The sequence below is a fragment of the Natrix helvetica genome, assembly GCF_964273705.1.
Source record: "Natrix helvetica genome assembly, chromosome: 5".
NCBI classification, from domain to species: Eukaryota; Metazoa; Chordata; class Lepidosauria; order Squamata; family Natricidae; genus Natrix; species Natrix helvetica.
Genome location: NC_138551.1, coordinates 34,352,654 through 34,368,772, shown reverse-complemented (window position 1 = coordinate 34,368,772; position 16,119 = coordinate 34,352,654). Strand labels below are relative to the sequence as shown.

At 37.6% G+C, this 16,119-nt stretch overlaps 1 protein-coding gene across 1 annotated transcript in view; it reads right to left on the bottom strand.

The window, feature by feature from the left end:
* TRIP12 (thyroid hormone receptor interactor 12) overlaps nt 1-16,119 on the bottom strand; it is an 86,575-nt gene that overhangs the window by 59,625 nt on the left and 10,831 nt on the right. Inside the window, exon 2 of the mRNA XM_081956358.1 lies at nt 11,057-11,203. Within this exon, the coding sequence (XP_081812484.1) occupies nt 11,057-11,154 (98 nt within the window). The 5' untranslated portion in view covers nt 11,155-11,203. The remainder of the gene's footprint in view (nt 1-11,056; nt 11,204-16,119) is intronic.

The window sequence follows — 16,119 nt, the reverse complement described above, 5'->3', positions numbered from 1 at the left end:
TACTACTCAACAAAGAAAATAATATTTTTAAAACCTGCAGAAATCACCTGGCTATTTAATTTGTACTTTTCAAGGAAATGTGACTGAACGGTTACTACTTTACCTCTACATAAGAACAAAGAAGCAAAGCAAAGTCAAATCATAATAATCAACTAAGCAGTAATGCTGCGAAGGCTTACGGATTCTCTTACTGTAGATATGTATCTTTCAAACGTACTAAACAATAATGCTGAAATCTCCCAAATCATGAATTATATTTAAGTAATTTTTTAAAGTTAATATTTAGTATAATTGTGCAACATTTTCAACTGGGAGTAATAGATCTGTTATAGTAAATGCATTATATGAAGAAACAGTAGCAAATATAATTCTGGAGTCTGTAATATCCTCATAGATAGTTTCTTGGATACTTACTAGTTTTTTTGCCCAATTTGAAAAAAAAGGATTACAAAAAGAAATAGAAAGCTGGCACACTACGATATGGCTACCTTCAGTTTCATATTTATTTTCAAAAATGACAGATTATACATGACCTCTAAAGATTGAAAATAAAATTTAGTGGGCCCTGTGATCTAGTATTTGAAGAGATCACCTGTTTTTTAGAAGTCAAAAGTTATGAGAAAAATAGGGGGCTGGAAATAAATTCAATCATATTTTGTGATCAGATATCTGTATCAGTTATTTTATACATGGTATCCTACTGCGACGACTCGGGGAGTTGGGAGTGGGGGGCGCCGTTTTGCAGTGGTTCTCCTATCTGTCGGTTCGATTGCAGTTCGTGTTGACTGGAGGGCAGAGATCGACCCCGAGGCGCCTCACTTGTGGGGTGCCCCAGGGGTCGGTTCTCTCACCCCTCCTGTTCAACACATACATGAAACCACTGGGGGAGATCATCTGGGGTCTTGAGGTACGGTATCATCAATATGCTGATGATACTCAACTTTTTATCTCTACCCCAAACCATGCAAACGATGCCCTCGACGTGATATTCCGATGGCCGGGGGCTGTACGGATCTGGATGGGGACGAACAGGCTCAAGCTCAGTCCCTCCAAGACTGAGTGGCTGTGGTTCCCGTCATCCCGATTTGTGCATCTTGTACCATCTTTGATGATAGGGGGACAAAATTTAGCCCCCTCAGAGAGGACCCGCAATCTGGGAGTCCTTCTTGATACGTGGCTTAGTTTAGGAGAACACCTGACGGCCGTGACCAGGGAGGCTTTTTACCAGGTTCACCTGGCACACCAGTTGCGCCCCTTCCTGGATCGGGATGCCCTGTGCACAGTCACTCATGCCCTCGTCCTTTCTCGCTGGACTACTGTAACACTCTCTTCATGGGGCTGCCCTTGAAGAGTACATGGAGGCTTCAGCTGGTCCAGAATGCAGCCGCGTGGGTTGTCATGGGGGTACCTAGGTGCTCCCATGTTACACCCCTTTTAGGCAGTCTGCACTGGTTGCCGGTTGTTTTCTGGGTGCGATTCAAGGTGTTAATTATGATCTTTAAAGCGCTCCATGGCTTAGGCCCAGGGAACTTGCGAGGCCACCTACTGCCACCGGTAGCCTCCCACTGTCCAGTACGATCCCACAGAGTTGGTCTCCTCAGAGTGCCGTCGGCCAGGCAGTGTCGGCTGGCGACCCCCAGGGGGAGAGCCTTCTCTGTGGGAGCACCTTCCCTTTGGAATGATCTGCCCCCAGAGCTTCACATAATTCCCAACCTCCGGTCCTTCCAGCACACCCTAAAAAGTCGGCTTTTCCAGCAAGCTGGCCTGGCCTGAATAAAATAAATTATTAATTTTAATTGTTAATTTTAATTTAATTTCTAAATCTCATTGTAAATGTCTATTGGGTGGGGAATTCTGGGAATTGATGTCTATGTACCTTAAAATTGCCAAGATTGCGAAACACTGGGCTGGGAAGTTAAAAATGTCCATGTAGTAAATGAGGGAGAAAGTACAGCAACTTTTGAATGGGGTTACAGGCCAAGGCACAAACTACATCTTGCATTTGTTTCACTTTGGGGTGGGGGTGGGGGTGGAAAGGCTTTAAATGCAAAAATAAACTACTTATATCACACCTGCAGGTCCAACATGGTTTCCTGCCAACTAGAGGCAAACATATTCAATAATCAGTGTCAAATTCCACTAAAGAGGAGTGCTATTTAACACTCCTGAAATAAAGAATTTCTATATCTTTGCTAATTTATTCCCAGAACTACCTTTATGAGAAATGGCAACCAATGAATTTTAATTTTCAACACAGTGAAATTTCCTTGCTTCACAACTGATGTTCTTATATCAGTACTTTTTAATGCTTCATTTGGAACTACATTGAGTTTCACAGTGAAAATTGCCAATACTGAACAAAAGTAAAGATGCTAAAGCATTCAATGAAACAATTTGATTCCATATTACTTGGACAATTTAATTGTTATTCCACTGGATTAAGAGGACTCCATTAAATATCCCAAATAAGAAATTTAAAAAAATCAAAATATACTGATCACCTACTCATCTTTTGAAATTAAAAAAGCAGGTTATGATTCAGACAGCCCAGCTGAATTCAGAAGGACTTCATAAATCTTGAAAATGATTCAGAAAGAGTGCTTTTGACTTTGCATGAGCACATCATTTTTCTCTTATTAATTACAGCAAACAATTTCACAAGACCACAAAGATATGTTGTTCCTTGAAGGAAAAAAATAATTAAGCAGTGTCTGTTTAGTATGACTCTTAAAGCTGTTTCATCTTTTTCCTTCCATGGAAGCTTTAAAAAAGACTTGCATACTTTAGCAAATAGCAGAGAAGTGCTACGTTTGCACAAAGCTAAATTAGCAATTCGCCCAAATTATTTCTGAACAAACTCTAATTTTCAACATCTACAAACAAATTTATTAAAACACCAATCCACCATAAATAATATGTATTCTCTTTCTTGCAGTCCAAAACAGATTTACAAGTACACTGTTTTGTATCACTCAAATGGACACCTTTCATTCTGCTGATATCAGGCTTGTCAAATTTTCATCACATGTACTTACATTTCAAATCTGAATTTCTGAAATTGAAAGTTTTTCTGTTTACTCAAATCAGGTAAAAGTTATTTAGACATTTTTAATAGATCAGCATGTTTGCGACACATTCCATTGAAGTTACATTAGTAAATTCATAAATATAAAGCTGTTACCTTTTAGAAAAGTGTCCTTTGGACTGTTCAGTAGTAGTATTGGACTGCACTTTGGGTGCCTTTGATATAGATTTTTTACTTTCAGAAGGGCTACGTGCCTTATGTTTTGCCTGCCCTAAATGTGACCTGTCAGCAGAAAGTTAAAAACAGAAAGTTATGAAGAACACAGGGACACAAACACAAACATGCATAAGGAGCAATTTACACACTGAATTTATAACAGTTTCTCATTACGTTGCATAGCATGTTTAGCTAACAGTACTACTAGCTAGGCTTTAGATAAGATATGAACTCCTGAACTGGAAATTTTGTTTAAAATATTAGGTTTTCTTTTGATGTTCTGTTCTTCCCATTGTTCCAATAATTTACATTAAATAAAGTTTTAGAAACGGTAACCTATTCAAAAGCTTCTACTTTCCTTTGTTCTCAATATTTGCCAATTTTATTTACTGTATTTTTTTATTATAAGACACATCTTCCCCCCCCCCCCTAAAATAGGGTAGAAATGTTGGTGCATCTTATATACCGAATACAGCCATTTTTGGCCTCCAGAAACGCCCCCCGCACATCCCATTTCTCTTGATGGATGATCTGCACATATTTCCTGCCGCCGTCCTGAGCTGCGGCTAAAAAGGAACTTCCACCTGACCTAGAGAACTCCCACCTGTCACATGATGAATGTCCTTGAGCATCTGGACCCGGAAGGCTCAGCCTTGAGAAAAGGCAGGACGATTTCCACTTGCGGGGGAAAGGGGGGAGAGATTGTGGGGTGATTGGAAAGCCTGGAGAGTGCCGAGGAGGCTGCTACACTGGGCTGTGGGCTTTCTAAAATTCCGGAGGGGCTTGATCTTCCTAAAGGGTAAGGCTTTTATCAATTTCAAATCCGCTTTACTCTACCCCTCCCACAGCAGGATCTGTCATGCAGTGCTTATTGCTATTGTGCCTGGCTACGATATCTCTTTGCTGCATGATAGATTCAGGAGGATTGGGGGAGGGGGATGGAGGAAGTGAAGAGGACCGATCTGTTCTCCATGAAGGCTTTTCTCAGGACGCTAGATCTCCACTTTCTCAGAAAAAGCTAGTGGCATCGTCGGGATCTTGGCTAGTGGAAGAAGCACAGGATGGAAAGGAAACTTCAGAATACAGGAGCACCAGATCAGGAGTCTCCCTGGAGCCTGGCACCTGCTTTTGCCCCGAGACTAAGGAAGCAGACTTGGGAAGAAGGCTGTGAACAAGCCCAGTTGTTCAAGAAGGCAGGGTCATTTTCTTTGGGCTTCCCTTTCCCTGCTCAGGCACCGCTGCGAGGAACCGCTAATCCAAATGGAAGGGATCCCCACTCCTCCTCGCCCAATGGGCCGTTCCCGGTCAAGCGCAGCTGCAGCCATTCAGCTGCCTGCCTGTGTCTTTCCCTACTCACTGAAGAGAAGAAGTCAGCCAACTACTGCTCCTTGGGTAAAGCGGCTCCACGTTGCCGCCTGTCAGAGGGAAGGGGGGGGGAAGTAAAGCACAGAGAGAGATGTTTATCCCTGCCCTATTGTGGAGCAGGTAGAAAAAAGCAGATTTGAGATCAATAAAAACCTTACCCTTTAGGAAGATAAAGCCCATCCAGAGTTTCGGAAAGCCCACAGCACAGTGTAGCAGCCTTCTCCGCACAGGCGCGCACACGCACACACACTGGTTTTGCAATCACAACACAATCTTTCCCCCAACCCAAGTGGAAATTGTCCTGCATCAGAAATGTAGGGATCCTGCCTTTAACAACCTGCCTTTTTCCGAGGCCGAGCCTTCTGGGTCCAGGTGGTCGACAACATTCGCCATGTGACAGGTGAGAGTTTCTTTTTAGCTGCAGCTCGGGATGGGCCCGTTTTTCACCTCACAAACCCCTCATGTGTGGTGTTTTTGCCCTCCCCGGCCTTCAGAATCACTTTGCAGTCTCCCAAACTCTCTGCATGCCCCATTTTCCTCAAAAAACAGGGCATGCAGAGGGTTTGGGAGACCTGCAGAGTGCTCCTGGGGGCCGGGGAAGGCAAAAACTTTTTAAAAAAATTATCTCGTAAATTTGTGTGTGCCTCTTTACTCAGGTGCATTTTATAATCCAAAAAATAGGGTAACTACTTATACTGAGTTATTTGAAAAATAATCCTGAACATTTGTGTTTTGTTTCTCAATAGATTTAGACTATATTAAATTAATGATGATTTTGATTAAACAAATTCCACCTGAACAAAAATACACACTTAGCTAATTTTAAAGAAATGTTCAAGCATCTGTTGTAAGAATAAAAAGAAATTGCTTAAATATAGCCTGGGTTATCCCAAACTTATTTATTATTTATTAAATTTGTAATCAGCCCCTCTCTCTACCAAGCAATCCTAGACAGCTTATAATACCATGAAGATGAAATGATGTAATTGATGTTAAATATCCCTGAGATGTTTAATTTGACAATATGATACTACGATTTATATTTCTACTTGAACCTCAGCACACAATTTAAGGATTTGATCAGCCATAAAACCCATGGAATACGTATAGGTAAGTTTACATTAAATCTAGCAAAAGAATGAAATATATAAATAGTGAAAGCAAATGGAAAAATGGAGGTGGGGATAGGAAGTGTTATTGTCACTTTCAGAAAGAGATATAGTTGTAACTTTGAATGGTTACAAGGCCAGGAAGGCTAAAAATGTATTTACTTGACACACACACACACACCCTGAAAAGATACCTAGCATACCTCACTGAGGAAAAAAATCTCCTACATAGGGGAGAAGATAGTACTTTTTAAAAAGCTCTTGCTCAGATAGCCAACACACTCAGGGTGGCAGAGCACCTGGAACAACTTCTTCAGAAATGTTCCTTCAGATACTACACCCCAAGCCATTAAAAAAAAAACATAGGTTAAAACTAGTATCTGGACTAGATGATACATTTGATTGTGAATGAGCTTAATTTAAGGGAAACTATAATGGTAACCCGTGAACTTAAAAACATGTAACTTCCTGTGACACATAAAAGAGTATATTTTAAGTAATGAATATATTTTGTTTCACTTTATCTTAGACTTTTCATATAGAAGTCAGGTCTCCACAGATATAGTCAAGACACGACCTTGAGGGCAAATAATAAGGAAACTATATAAAACATAGATCTATCTGTAACCTGCCTGGCAAGGAATTTTCGTCCCGGAAACCTTTCTTCTTGCCTTCTACCAGAGATGATCTCATTTCCTCTACTTACACTGTTCTCAGGACAGTTTACAGCTCCCAAATACATTTCTACATTTAAACTTCCTCAAAAAATAATCTCTTCAACAATATAACAAGAGGTGGTATATCAATTATATCAGGGGTAGTCAACCTTTTCATACCTACCACCCACTTTTGTATCTCTGTTAGTAGTAAAATTTTCTAACCGCCCACTGGTTCCACAATAATGGTGTTTTATAAAGTAGGGAAGTAACTTTACTTTATAAAATTTATAAAACAGAGTTACAGCAAACCCCTACCACCCACCATGAAAGCTGGAACGCTCACTAATGGACGGTAGGGACCAAGTTGACTACCACTGAACTACACAAATCCGGGTAACCATAAGTAGCAATGAAGAGATATTTTTAACTCTCTTTTCATTGCTGCTACATAGCGGGCAGAATTACATGTAACTAAAAATTCAATTAATTGGCAGTACAACAAAAAGAAAAAGAAAACATTGTAATGCCTGGAACAACCAAAACATTGTACTTGCTAATTGAAGAATTTTAAATGGTGAGGCCTTAGACTGTTGCACATTAAAGCCACATTAACAGTAGCACAGAATGGAACCATTCCAGCTGGAGAGTAAGGATATGCTGCAGGTGCATCGAGGCAGAATTTCAGGCTAGTTTCAGAATGGGAGGAATATGGTATGGATGTGGATGTGTGAATGTGGCCTAAGACAGTAAATAACTGAGTATTCATTTCCTTAAAAGATAAGTATACCAAACGTCATCACACAGTTTGCTTTGGAAGAAGCTAAAATGGCAGTAATTACCAGTAATCTTTATAATCTTGAAAGGAAAAGATCTGATAGATCTTCAACTCAAGTTGACAAATGCTAAATGTGTTTACAATGTTGTGCGATAAACATGTTTCAAATATGCTTTTTTAATGTTATGATTTGTGTTTTTACACGGGCATTACTACAGTAAATTACAAAAAAAAATCATGAACTTAATGTAATAACTTCCCCTCCAAAATTGGGAGTTTATGTTATTGAGACTGTTTCGCCTTCAAGAGGCTTTTGTCAGCCAAAGCACAAATATGCATCTGACCTACATCATTTAAAATGATTCTTCAAAATTATTTTCCATTTAAAATATTTTTACTTGTCCTCTTACTAGTCCAATTTTATTCTAGCACTTCATGAATGGAACTGTTTTGTTATAAATTTTAAAAAGTTTGGTGTGATTAAATTAGACCATTTTAAAAGACTGCATAAAATGCTATTTTATAATACTCAAAGAATCACCTCTAGACAAGATGGGCAGCAAACAAATCAATCAATTAATCAATCAATCAAACACACACACACACACACACACACACACACGATAATTTATTCTGGAGTTTTACTAAAAAAAATATTAAAAGAGTCATATGAGGCAGTTAAAAAAAAGCCTTCCTATTTGCAGTACAAATCTTACAGTTTTAGCTAATGTTTATGGAAAAAATGAAATATAATCCAAATTTAAACAAAACAGTATATCATTCTGATGTGTACAGGTAGCCTTACAGGTTGACTTACAACCATTCATTTAGCAACCATTTCAATTTACAACAGCACAACACATTTCAACAGTGACTTACAAAGGTGAATCCTCATACTTAATGACTATCACAGCATTCCCACGGTCATGTGATCAGAATTCTGGCACTTGGCAACTGGCATGTATTTATGAAGGTTGAAGCATTCTGGGTTATGTGATCTCCCAGTCGTCTTCTGACAAGCAAAGTCAATGAAAGAAGCTGGATTCATTTAACAACTGCAGTGATTCGCTTAACAACTATGGCATAAAAAGTTGTAAAATTGGGCACAATTCATGTAACTACTTTGCTTAGTAACAGAAATTCTGCTCCCAACTATGGTCATAAGGACTACCTGTATTAGGTTATCATTCTGTTGTATATTATTAACTGTAATTCAACGTGCAAGTAAATCTCAGCCTATACTTCCAAACGCATTATCTTTTAATCAACTCTGATTATCTATCTATCCATCCATCCATCCATCCATCCATCCATCCATCCATCCATCGTACATAGCCATGTATTTCATACATGTGATCCTGGACAGTTGTATAAACAACTGAACATATTCCATATCAATGTGCTATCAATTCAGGATTTCTAAATGTAATTGCCCAGTCATATTTTGTAAGATGGGTGGCCATATAAATGACAGCTAAATAAAAAAAAAATCTACAATAAGATCTCTGAATAATGAATACAATATTTGTTCAAAAACCACTTTTTGCATTAAAATATAACCCCAGTGACAGAATACAGGTAGTCCTCAACTTATTACCACAATTGAACCCCCAATTTTTGTTGTTAGGCAAAACATTTGTTGAGTTTTGCCCCATTTTATGACCTTTCTTGCCACAATTTTTAAGTGAATCGTTGCAGTTGACAAGTTAGTAACAAGTTAGCTTGTTAATTGAATCTAGCTTCCTCATTGATTTTGCTCATCAAAAGGATGCAAAAGGTAATCACATGATCTTGGGACACAACAATGGTCACAATTATGAACTAGTTGCCAAGCATCTGAATTTTGATGACATGATAATGGGGATGCTACAAAGGTATTAAGTGTGAAAAATAGTCCTGTCACTTTTTCAATGCCATTGCTATTTGAACAGTCACTAAATAAACTGCTATAAATCAAGGACTAGCTGTACTAAACAATTGAAGATTCTAGCTATATTAATTTTGGGTCCCTTGCCCTCTCAATATACTATGCTTACCAAAAGGAAAGTATATACACTTGTAAAAAGACAGAGATGACAGTAGCAGAATACTAAATCCCAAAACGCATACCATAAATCACAGTTTCTGGAGAGATAATCATACTTATTCAATGGATTCATGAGGTTTTATATAAGATTCAGTGAGAAAATCCTGGTATGGTTTTTCCTTTTTAATCAGGCATAAAACAATATTTACTTTCAGTGTTCATATTCTTTCTTGGTATGAATTGTGTACAACTAGATAGCCATATTCCATTCTCTACTTAGCTGATTGCTTGCTTAATTAGTTCAGGTTAATTGTGTTTTTTCCTGTGTTTGAATATTATGCAGCCTAAGTGTTCTCCAGGTATTTATGAATTTTATAATACTGACTTAATATATATGTACTTGTATGTAATGTATACACTGCACCATAATTAAATACCATATCTATTTTCTCTTTTAGAATAATTATGAGACTAAATACATTGTCCAACGTATCCTTTCCTAGGCTGGCATGGGCTCTCTTCTCTAGCTGATAGAAACTTTTATCTCTTGAGCCTCCTACAAAGACCTCCAAAGGTCCCATGATGGCTTCTCTTCTTCAATAAATCTTCTCTAGCCCATAACAGCTCCACTTCGAAAAACGTCAAACCCTTCAACAATGTATAAATGCCCAGTCCATCTCAAGTATTTTAGCCATCATTAAACCAGCAATAAATCTGCAGATGCTGCGTAACTCCATTTTGGGCTACCAGCTATCATGCCTCCTTCCAGTTCTCACTTCTCCTTCACAATGGAGCATTCTTTTTAGCATTCTTCTTATATAGAGTACCTGAGAAGATATGTGTAATTGTATATGAATATACAAAACATGTGTATATTTTGAATTCAAATATGCTGAGGTCAAGATAGCTGTTTCTGAATTTGAAACTGGTTATTCCAACCAATTTAAAAATGTTCCGTACCCAAAAGAGCTCTGTTTCAACTAATGTGTTTTAGAGTTTATGTGCATTTGGGGTGGGGGGGTGGGGGAATCTCATTCTTGGACAAGAAATATAGATTCTAGATATTTACTAATGACAACAAAAATGAAATGAGAGCTTATAAATTTATTCAAAATGTCACTGAATTTACAGAGCTGAGCTTATTATTTGTTACCTATGTATCAAATATAGGGATATTTCACTTTGAAGTTAGTAATATTTTCTAGACTGCAGAAAGAAACAGTACTTGATTATTAACTCTTAATATTTCAATGTTAATTACTTACAGATTCAAAAAAAAGCAGATACAGCATTCTGAAAACTACCCAAAAGAGATTGATGCAACACAAAAATGTTTGTACAGTAGTCCTTGTTCAACAATCTCTCATTCAGTGATCACTCAAAGTTATGATGCTGATGAATGAGAGAAATTGATTGCTCCTCAAAGTTGCAGCTATCCCAGCATCTGTATGTAAGATCACATAATAATGATCTGGGCTGAAAATCATGTAATCATGATGTGGCAATTGACTCATAATTATGAGAATAATTATGGAATCTGATTTAATTTTGTATGTTATATGGAACCCTGACACATATTTGTATACTTCTCCCCCTAAAACATAGTACATTATTTAAATTGTTCTTTGCAGTTATTGTTCTATGTGTTACATATTTGTTGTTACTATACTCAGTTTAGATATTAATATCAATAATTAGTTTTTAGTTAATGCTTAAGAGAAAGTTATATAATTTCCTATCATTTTAGTTGTTAACAGTATATTCAAAATATCAACAATATTAATTAATACATTTAAGCTCGTTTATATTTAAAAGGTATCATAGCTTTTTTCGTACAATAAATTATGCTGACTTTTGAAAATTTTGAAGAAATTAGCATACCTTCCTCCTACTGCGTCGTCTTGTGATTGGGCCCCGACAGTGTTCCTTTGTGAACGTCGCAGTGACCCCCCTGGACTGTTATTAGGCCGGTTGGACATTGGCACCTCTCTCCTGAAGGGACATACCCTTTCTAGACACTACCATTCACTGAAAAACAAAACATATATTTTTATTTAATCAAAATATAGGACATTTGCCAACAAAATTGTTTGTATGTCAGGTGACACATTCTACTGTATAACACAAACAGCTTGAATAGTAAAACCATAAAACTTACAACATGTTGTTTTCCTCTTGCTATGCTCCCATTTTATGTTAAAGGTTATTTTAACACCTCAGGTTATTTACAAAATAGAGAATCAAGCATTATGACTGTTTCATTCAATAACTGAATTTATGGAATGTTTAAATTACCTCTCAATTACCTACTAGCATTATATATTTCATTATGGAACATAATCCTAGAGTTTAAAATAGAACACTATCAAATTTCATTTAGTTTTAAGAATGGGGAAATGTTATTTCATACCAATAGAAAATAATACAATTGTTTAGCGGGGGGGGGGGGGGGGAGAGAGACAATACTGGTGTTTTTTAGATGCACAAACTAAATTGATCCTAAGTTAACACAATGAACAGCTGGGATACAAAAATATAAAATTCAAGATTAAATATCTGTATCTTTTTATTTTGGCTCCAATATTTAAGCTACAAAAAGCTATGCAGGATCACTATTTTATTACAATATTATCCAATGAAAGTTGTGTCACAAAAAATGGACCAATAGTCCATTTTAGTCCAATAATGCTCTATCAGAATGTATTGAAAAAAGAGAAGGTATTTCACATATAGGAAAACCCAAATGCATATTAATCAAGAGGTAAGAATTACCGGTATTTGCTGAAATATTCCCAATATCTTAGTATAAACAGATTTCAGAGAGTACATCATATTAAAAGATTGCTTTTAATCAGCTAAATAGATCAATTACTAGAAATTTCAAACTCCTCTAAAACTGCCAAATATTTAAAGAAAAAAATGACAATAATAATGATCTCATATTTTTTCTCATTTACAAAGGAAGAGAATAAAACTGACTAAAAATTTGTAAACACCCTGCTCTTTCCACTACCAACCTGCCAATTTTTTTCAAGATTTTTTAACAATGATGTTTATGGAATTTAAAAGCAAATAATTCTTTCAGAACATTGTTTATTATGCTATTTAATATTTAGACATCTGTTGCATGTGAACCAGAGTCACCCAGCCCATTTTCTCTATGAAAATAAGAAATATTCTTAAAGAGAATATAGAAGCACATAGATAAATAACATCATTCCAAGTGAGAGTTTACGGTGTCTACAAAGCAAAAAACTTTTTTTTCCAAACTCAAGACTAAACAGCCTCACTCAAAATGTTCTGATCAAGAAACATGAAGCACGTCCCTTGTTCCAATGCAAAGCTTAACAGGGATTGTGACTTTAGGCATAAGAAACAATGGGAAAGCTGCTAAACAAGTCCCTTCATTGTTGTTTTTTTACCTCAGAGATCTAAAGTAAATATAGTTAACAGTCGAGGTTTACTGATCAAGCAAACTGCAGAAAAAATAGCTAATGAGATTTTTAATGTATTTCTTAAGAATGTTAAAGCAGATTCCAATAAAAAGAGTGGGAATATAGGCCTTTCATCATGAACTGAAACACTTTAGGTTCTATTACATAAAATGTTTCCTGGAATTCTTAGCTTTAACAAAATGACTGGTTTCAAGTGCATGTCTGCTATATAAGTTATAGCTGATTTTTAACTTTTTTTTAATGGAGCACTTAGAATCCAGATGGCTAACTACATGGTTTGTAGGTAAGTTGGCGAACTTTATTTTTTGCAAGCAAGTAAAGATAGTCCTTGACTTACACTGGTTGCATAGCATCCATATGAAATTTCAATGGACTCCCCAAAAGGAATTCATCATTAGTTCTGAAGTTCCAACCTTCCCTTCCTGCATTCATGTAATTGTACTTTGGGAGCGCAGCAATTGGCCCACATTTAGATTTGATTCCAGTATCTCCTGGTCACATGTCTATGATTCATAACGTTTTTGCTGAAAACTGGCATTTATTTCTGGGTTTCAGCTAAAACAAACCATAGTGAACAATGGATTCACTTAATGACTGTGGCATTTTCTTAACCACTGCAGATTCCAATGTGAATGGCTTAGGAACCGCCACAAAAAATCCGATTGGTCACATAACATATAACTGTCATGAGTTACGACTGTGATGGGCAGATTTAATTACAATTTAAATCAAGGACTATCTGTAAAGAAAGTTTGTTTATGTGAACTGCTGTGCTTAAACAAATGCTGCAAATCTTTAGGAAGTTAAGAGCATTTTTAATGCTTAACTGTAGATTGTTTTTCATAAAGCCAGAGTTACCTCTGTATGTTCATTGGAAAAATGAATTTTAATAGAATCAGCTTTTTATCATGTTAATAGAGGGAGTTTATTTAAAGGATGTTTTTGAAGCGAAATACCTCATTCTCTTCCATCTGGCCCTGGTCTTAACAGTTTACAGATAATAAAAATTGCCTCACGAAGTGAGTTTTTCACCCAGCATCTTTGAAAGTGAAAGTGCTGCTTTGCAGATTGATTTCATCTTGCACAGAACCAAGCAGTATTTTTGCTCTCAAAGAGGCTGGGGAGAAAAGCCACTCCCATCATCCAAGTAAGACTTCCTGCTTGGATTTCATGACAACCTTTTGCAGCCAGCCTTCATGAACCACAGGGACTCCTCTGGACAGGCAGCTGTGGTTTGAAACCTTCCCTAATGACTTTCTCCTTAGTTTTCTGCAGAACCCAGCAGGGAAGATTGCACATGACAATTGCAAGGCATTTGGCAACTGATCATAAGATGCCAGATGCCAAACAAATCACATGACTGCAGAGACACTACAATGACCATAGGGTTGAGGCATAGGTCATAAGTCCATTCATTCATAATTTTAACTGTTGAACTGAATCGATATTAAGTGAGGACTATAGTAAACTATAGTAAACTTTTTGGAATCTTGCCACAAAAGAAAATAAGAGTCAGATGAAACTTAGATTTTTGAAAATCTACTCTTGCAAACTAACTATTCTCAAACACTGAGTTAGTTGGAGTATTTTATTAAATGAGTCAAAAGGGATGCACTTGTGGCTTGTAGAGTGAATTATCTGATGATTCCATTGTATAATTAATGGAGAATCCCACTTTCAATATATCAAACAAACTAGTGAACCAGAAGACAATTGAAGTGAGGCAGAGAGATATCCTGCCCCCAGGGGTGGAAGTGAGGGACAGTGCAGGCCACTAGAACACATTTCTAAAATTTAGCTAACAGCTGAATTTCAACAAGGGCCATATTGGGGGGGGGGGGGGGGATTGGAACAATATACTATTCCAACCATACCCCATGTTTTTAATGGTTTCACCCCTCTTAGTGTATTATTGTCACTGTCCCCTTCAGAAAATCAGAAGACTAAGCTCAATCATGGTTCAACCCTGTCTAGAGGACATTTCAGCCCTTCCAGATAAACCAGAAAGGAAGCAGGATTAGGTGGATCCTGCCATCATTGTAAGGCTACATTAACAAAATCTTGAAACTCTGAGGCACAAACTTCCCACTGCCATTTTTAACTTCTTGATCTATTAGAAGGTATTCTTCCTAAGTTTCTTTCTCTGACCATTACGCCACTGAGGGTTCCTGCCTCTCGTCTGTTTCCTAGGCAGCATCTCTTCCTTCCCCAAGGTTATTCACATACCCCATTAGAGGAAATGACAGCATACAAGCAATCCTTAGGTTACAATAATAATTGTGACCGGAATTTCTGTAGGCAAGCAATGTAGTTGTAAAACATGTCATATAACTGCATTGCTTAGCAATGCACAAGCTCACAGTCTTGGTTGAGGTTTAACCCCAGGACTATAAGGGCTATTAAGCATGAGGAGGCGGGAATCCAAGACGAGGAAGCTGGTGGGTTCAAGTACTATGGAGCATTATGGACAGGTTCCAGGACGCATGCAGGTGTGCAAGTGGGCAAGTGTAGGCAGGCACTTAAGAGTGAGGGATATGCAGAAATGCTGCAGGCAAGTGCTAAGGAACATGGGCAAATGGAAAAGTAAAGGAAGTGAAAGCAACTCACAACTTCCCACTGGCTTCTCCATTGGCTTTGCTTCCAAAAAGCCAGCAGAGAGCATTGGAAATAACCATTGCATAATTGTGGCTAACTGAGATGTCATTGCAAGCTGGGCATCAAGCGCCTGGATCATGATCACATTACTGTGGGGGCGCTACAATAATCACAAATTTGTGGACCATCATAAGTGCCCCTTATTCAGTGCCACTGTATCTTTGAATGGTCACTAAATGAGCGGCTGCAACTTATAGATTGTTATGTGCATTTTACCAAACTATTAAGAAGTACAGTGATCAACTTTGTAATTCCTTTGAAATAGTTAATGCTAACAGGGTCTGCAAGGAACGTGATAGCTCAGTGGCTAAGATGCTGAGCTTGTCAATTAGAAAGGTCAGCAGTTTGGTGGTTCGAATCCCTAGTGTTGCGTAACGGAGTGAGCTCCCATTACTTGTCCCAGCTTCTGCCAACTTAGCAGTTCGAAAGCATGTAAAAAATGCAAGTAGAAAAAATAGGGACCACCTTTGGTGGGAAGATAACAGTATTCCATGCACCTTCAGCATGTAGTCATGCTGGCCACATCACCACAGAGATGTCTTTGGACAACACTGGCTCTTTGGCTTTGAAACGGAAATGAGCACCACCACGCTCTAGAGTCGGGAACGATTAGCACAGATGTGTGAGGGGAACCTTTACCTTTAACAGGGTCTGCAGCAAATCATAATTATAACAAAATGATAACACATACTTAAGTGTCATTGTTACACAAATGTTGCCTTTATATTGTTGCATCAGAACAGAAATGATTTTGGGGATAAAATTATCTTGCACATTTTGTAATTTGTCCTATCGCCATCTGTGGATGACCACAACCAGTGCTCTGCTTTACTG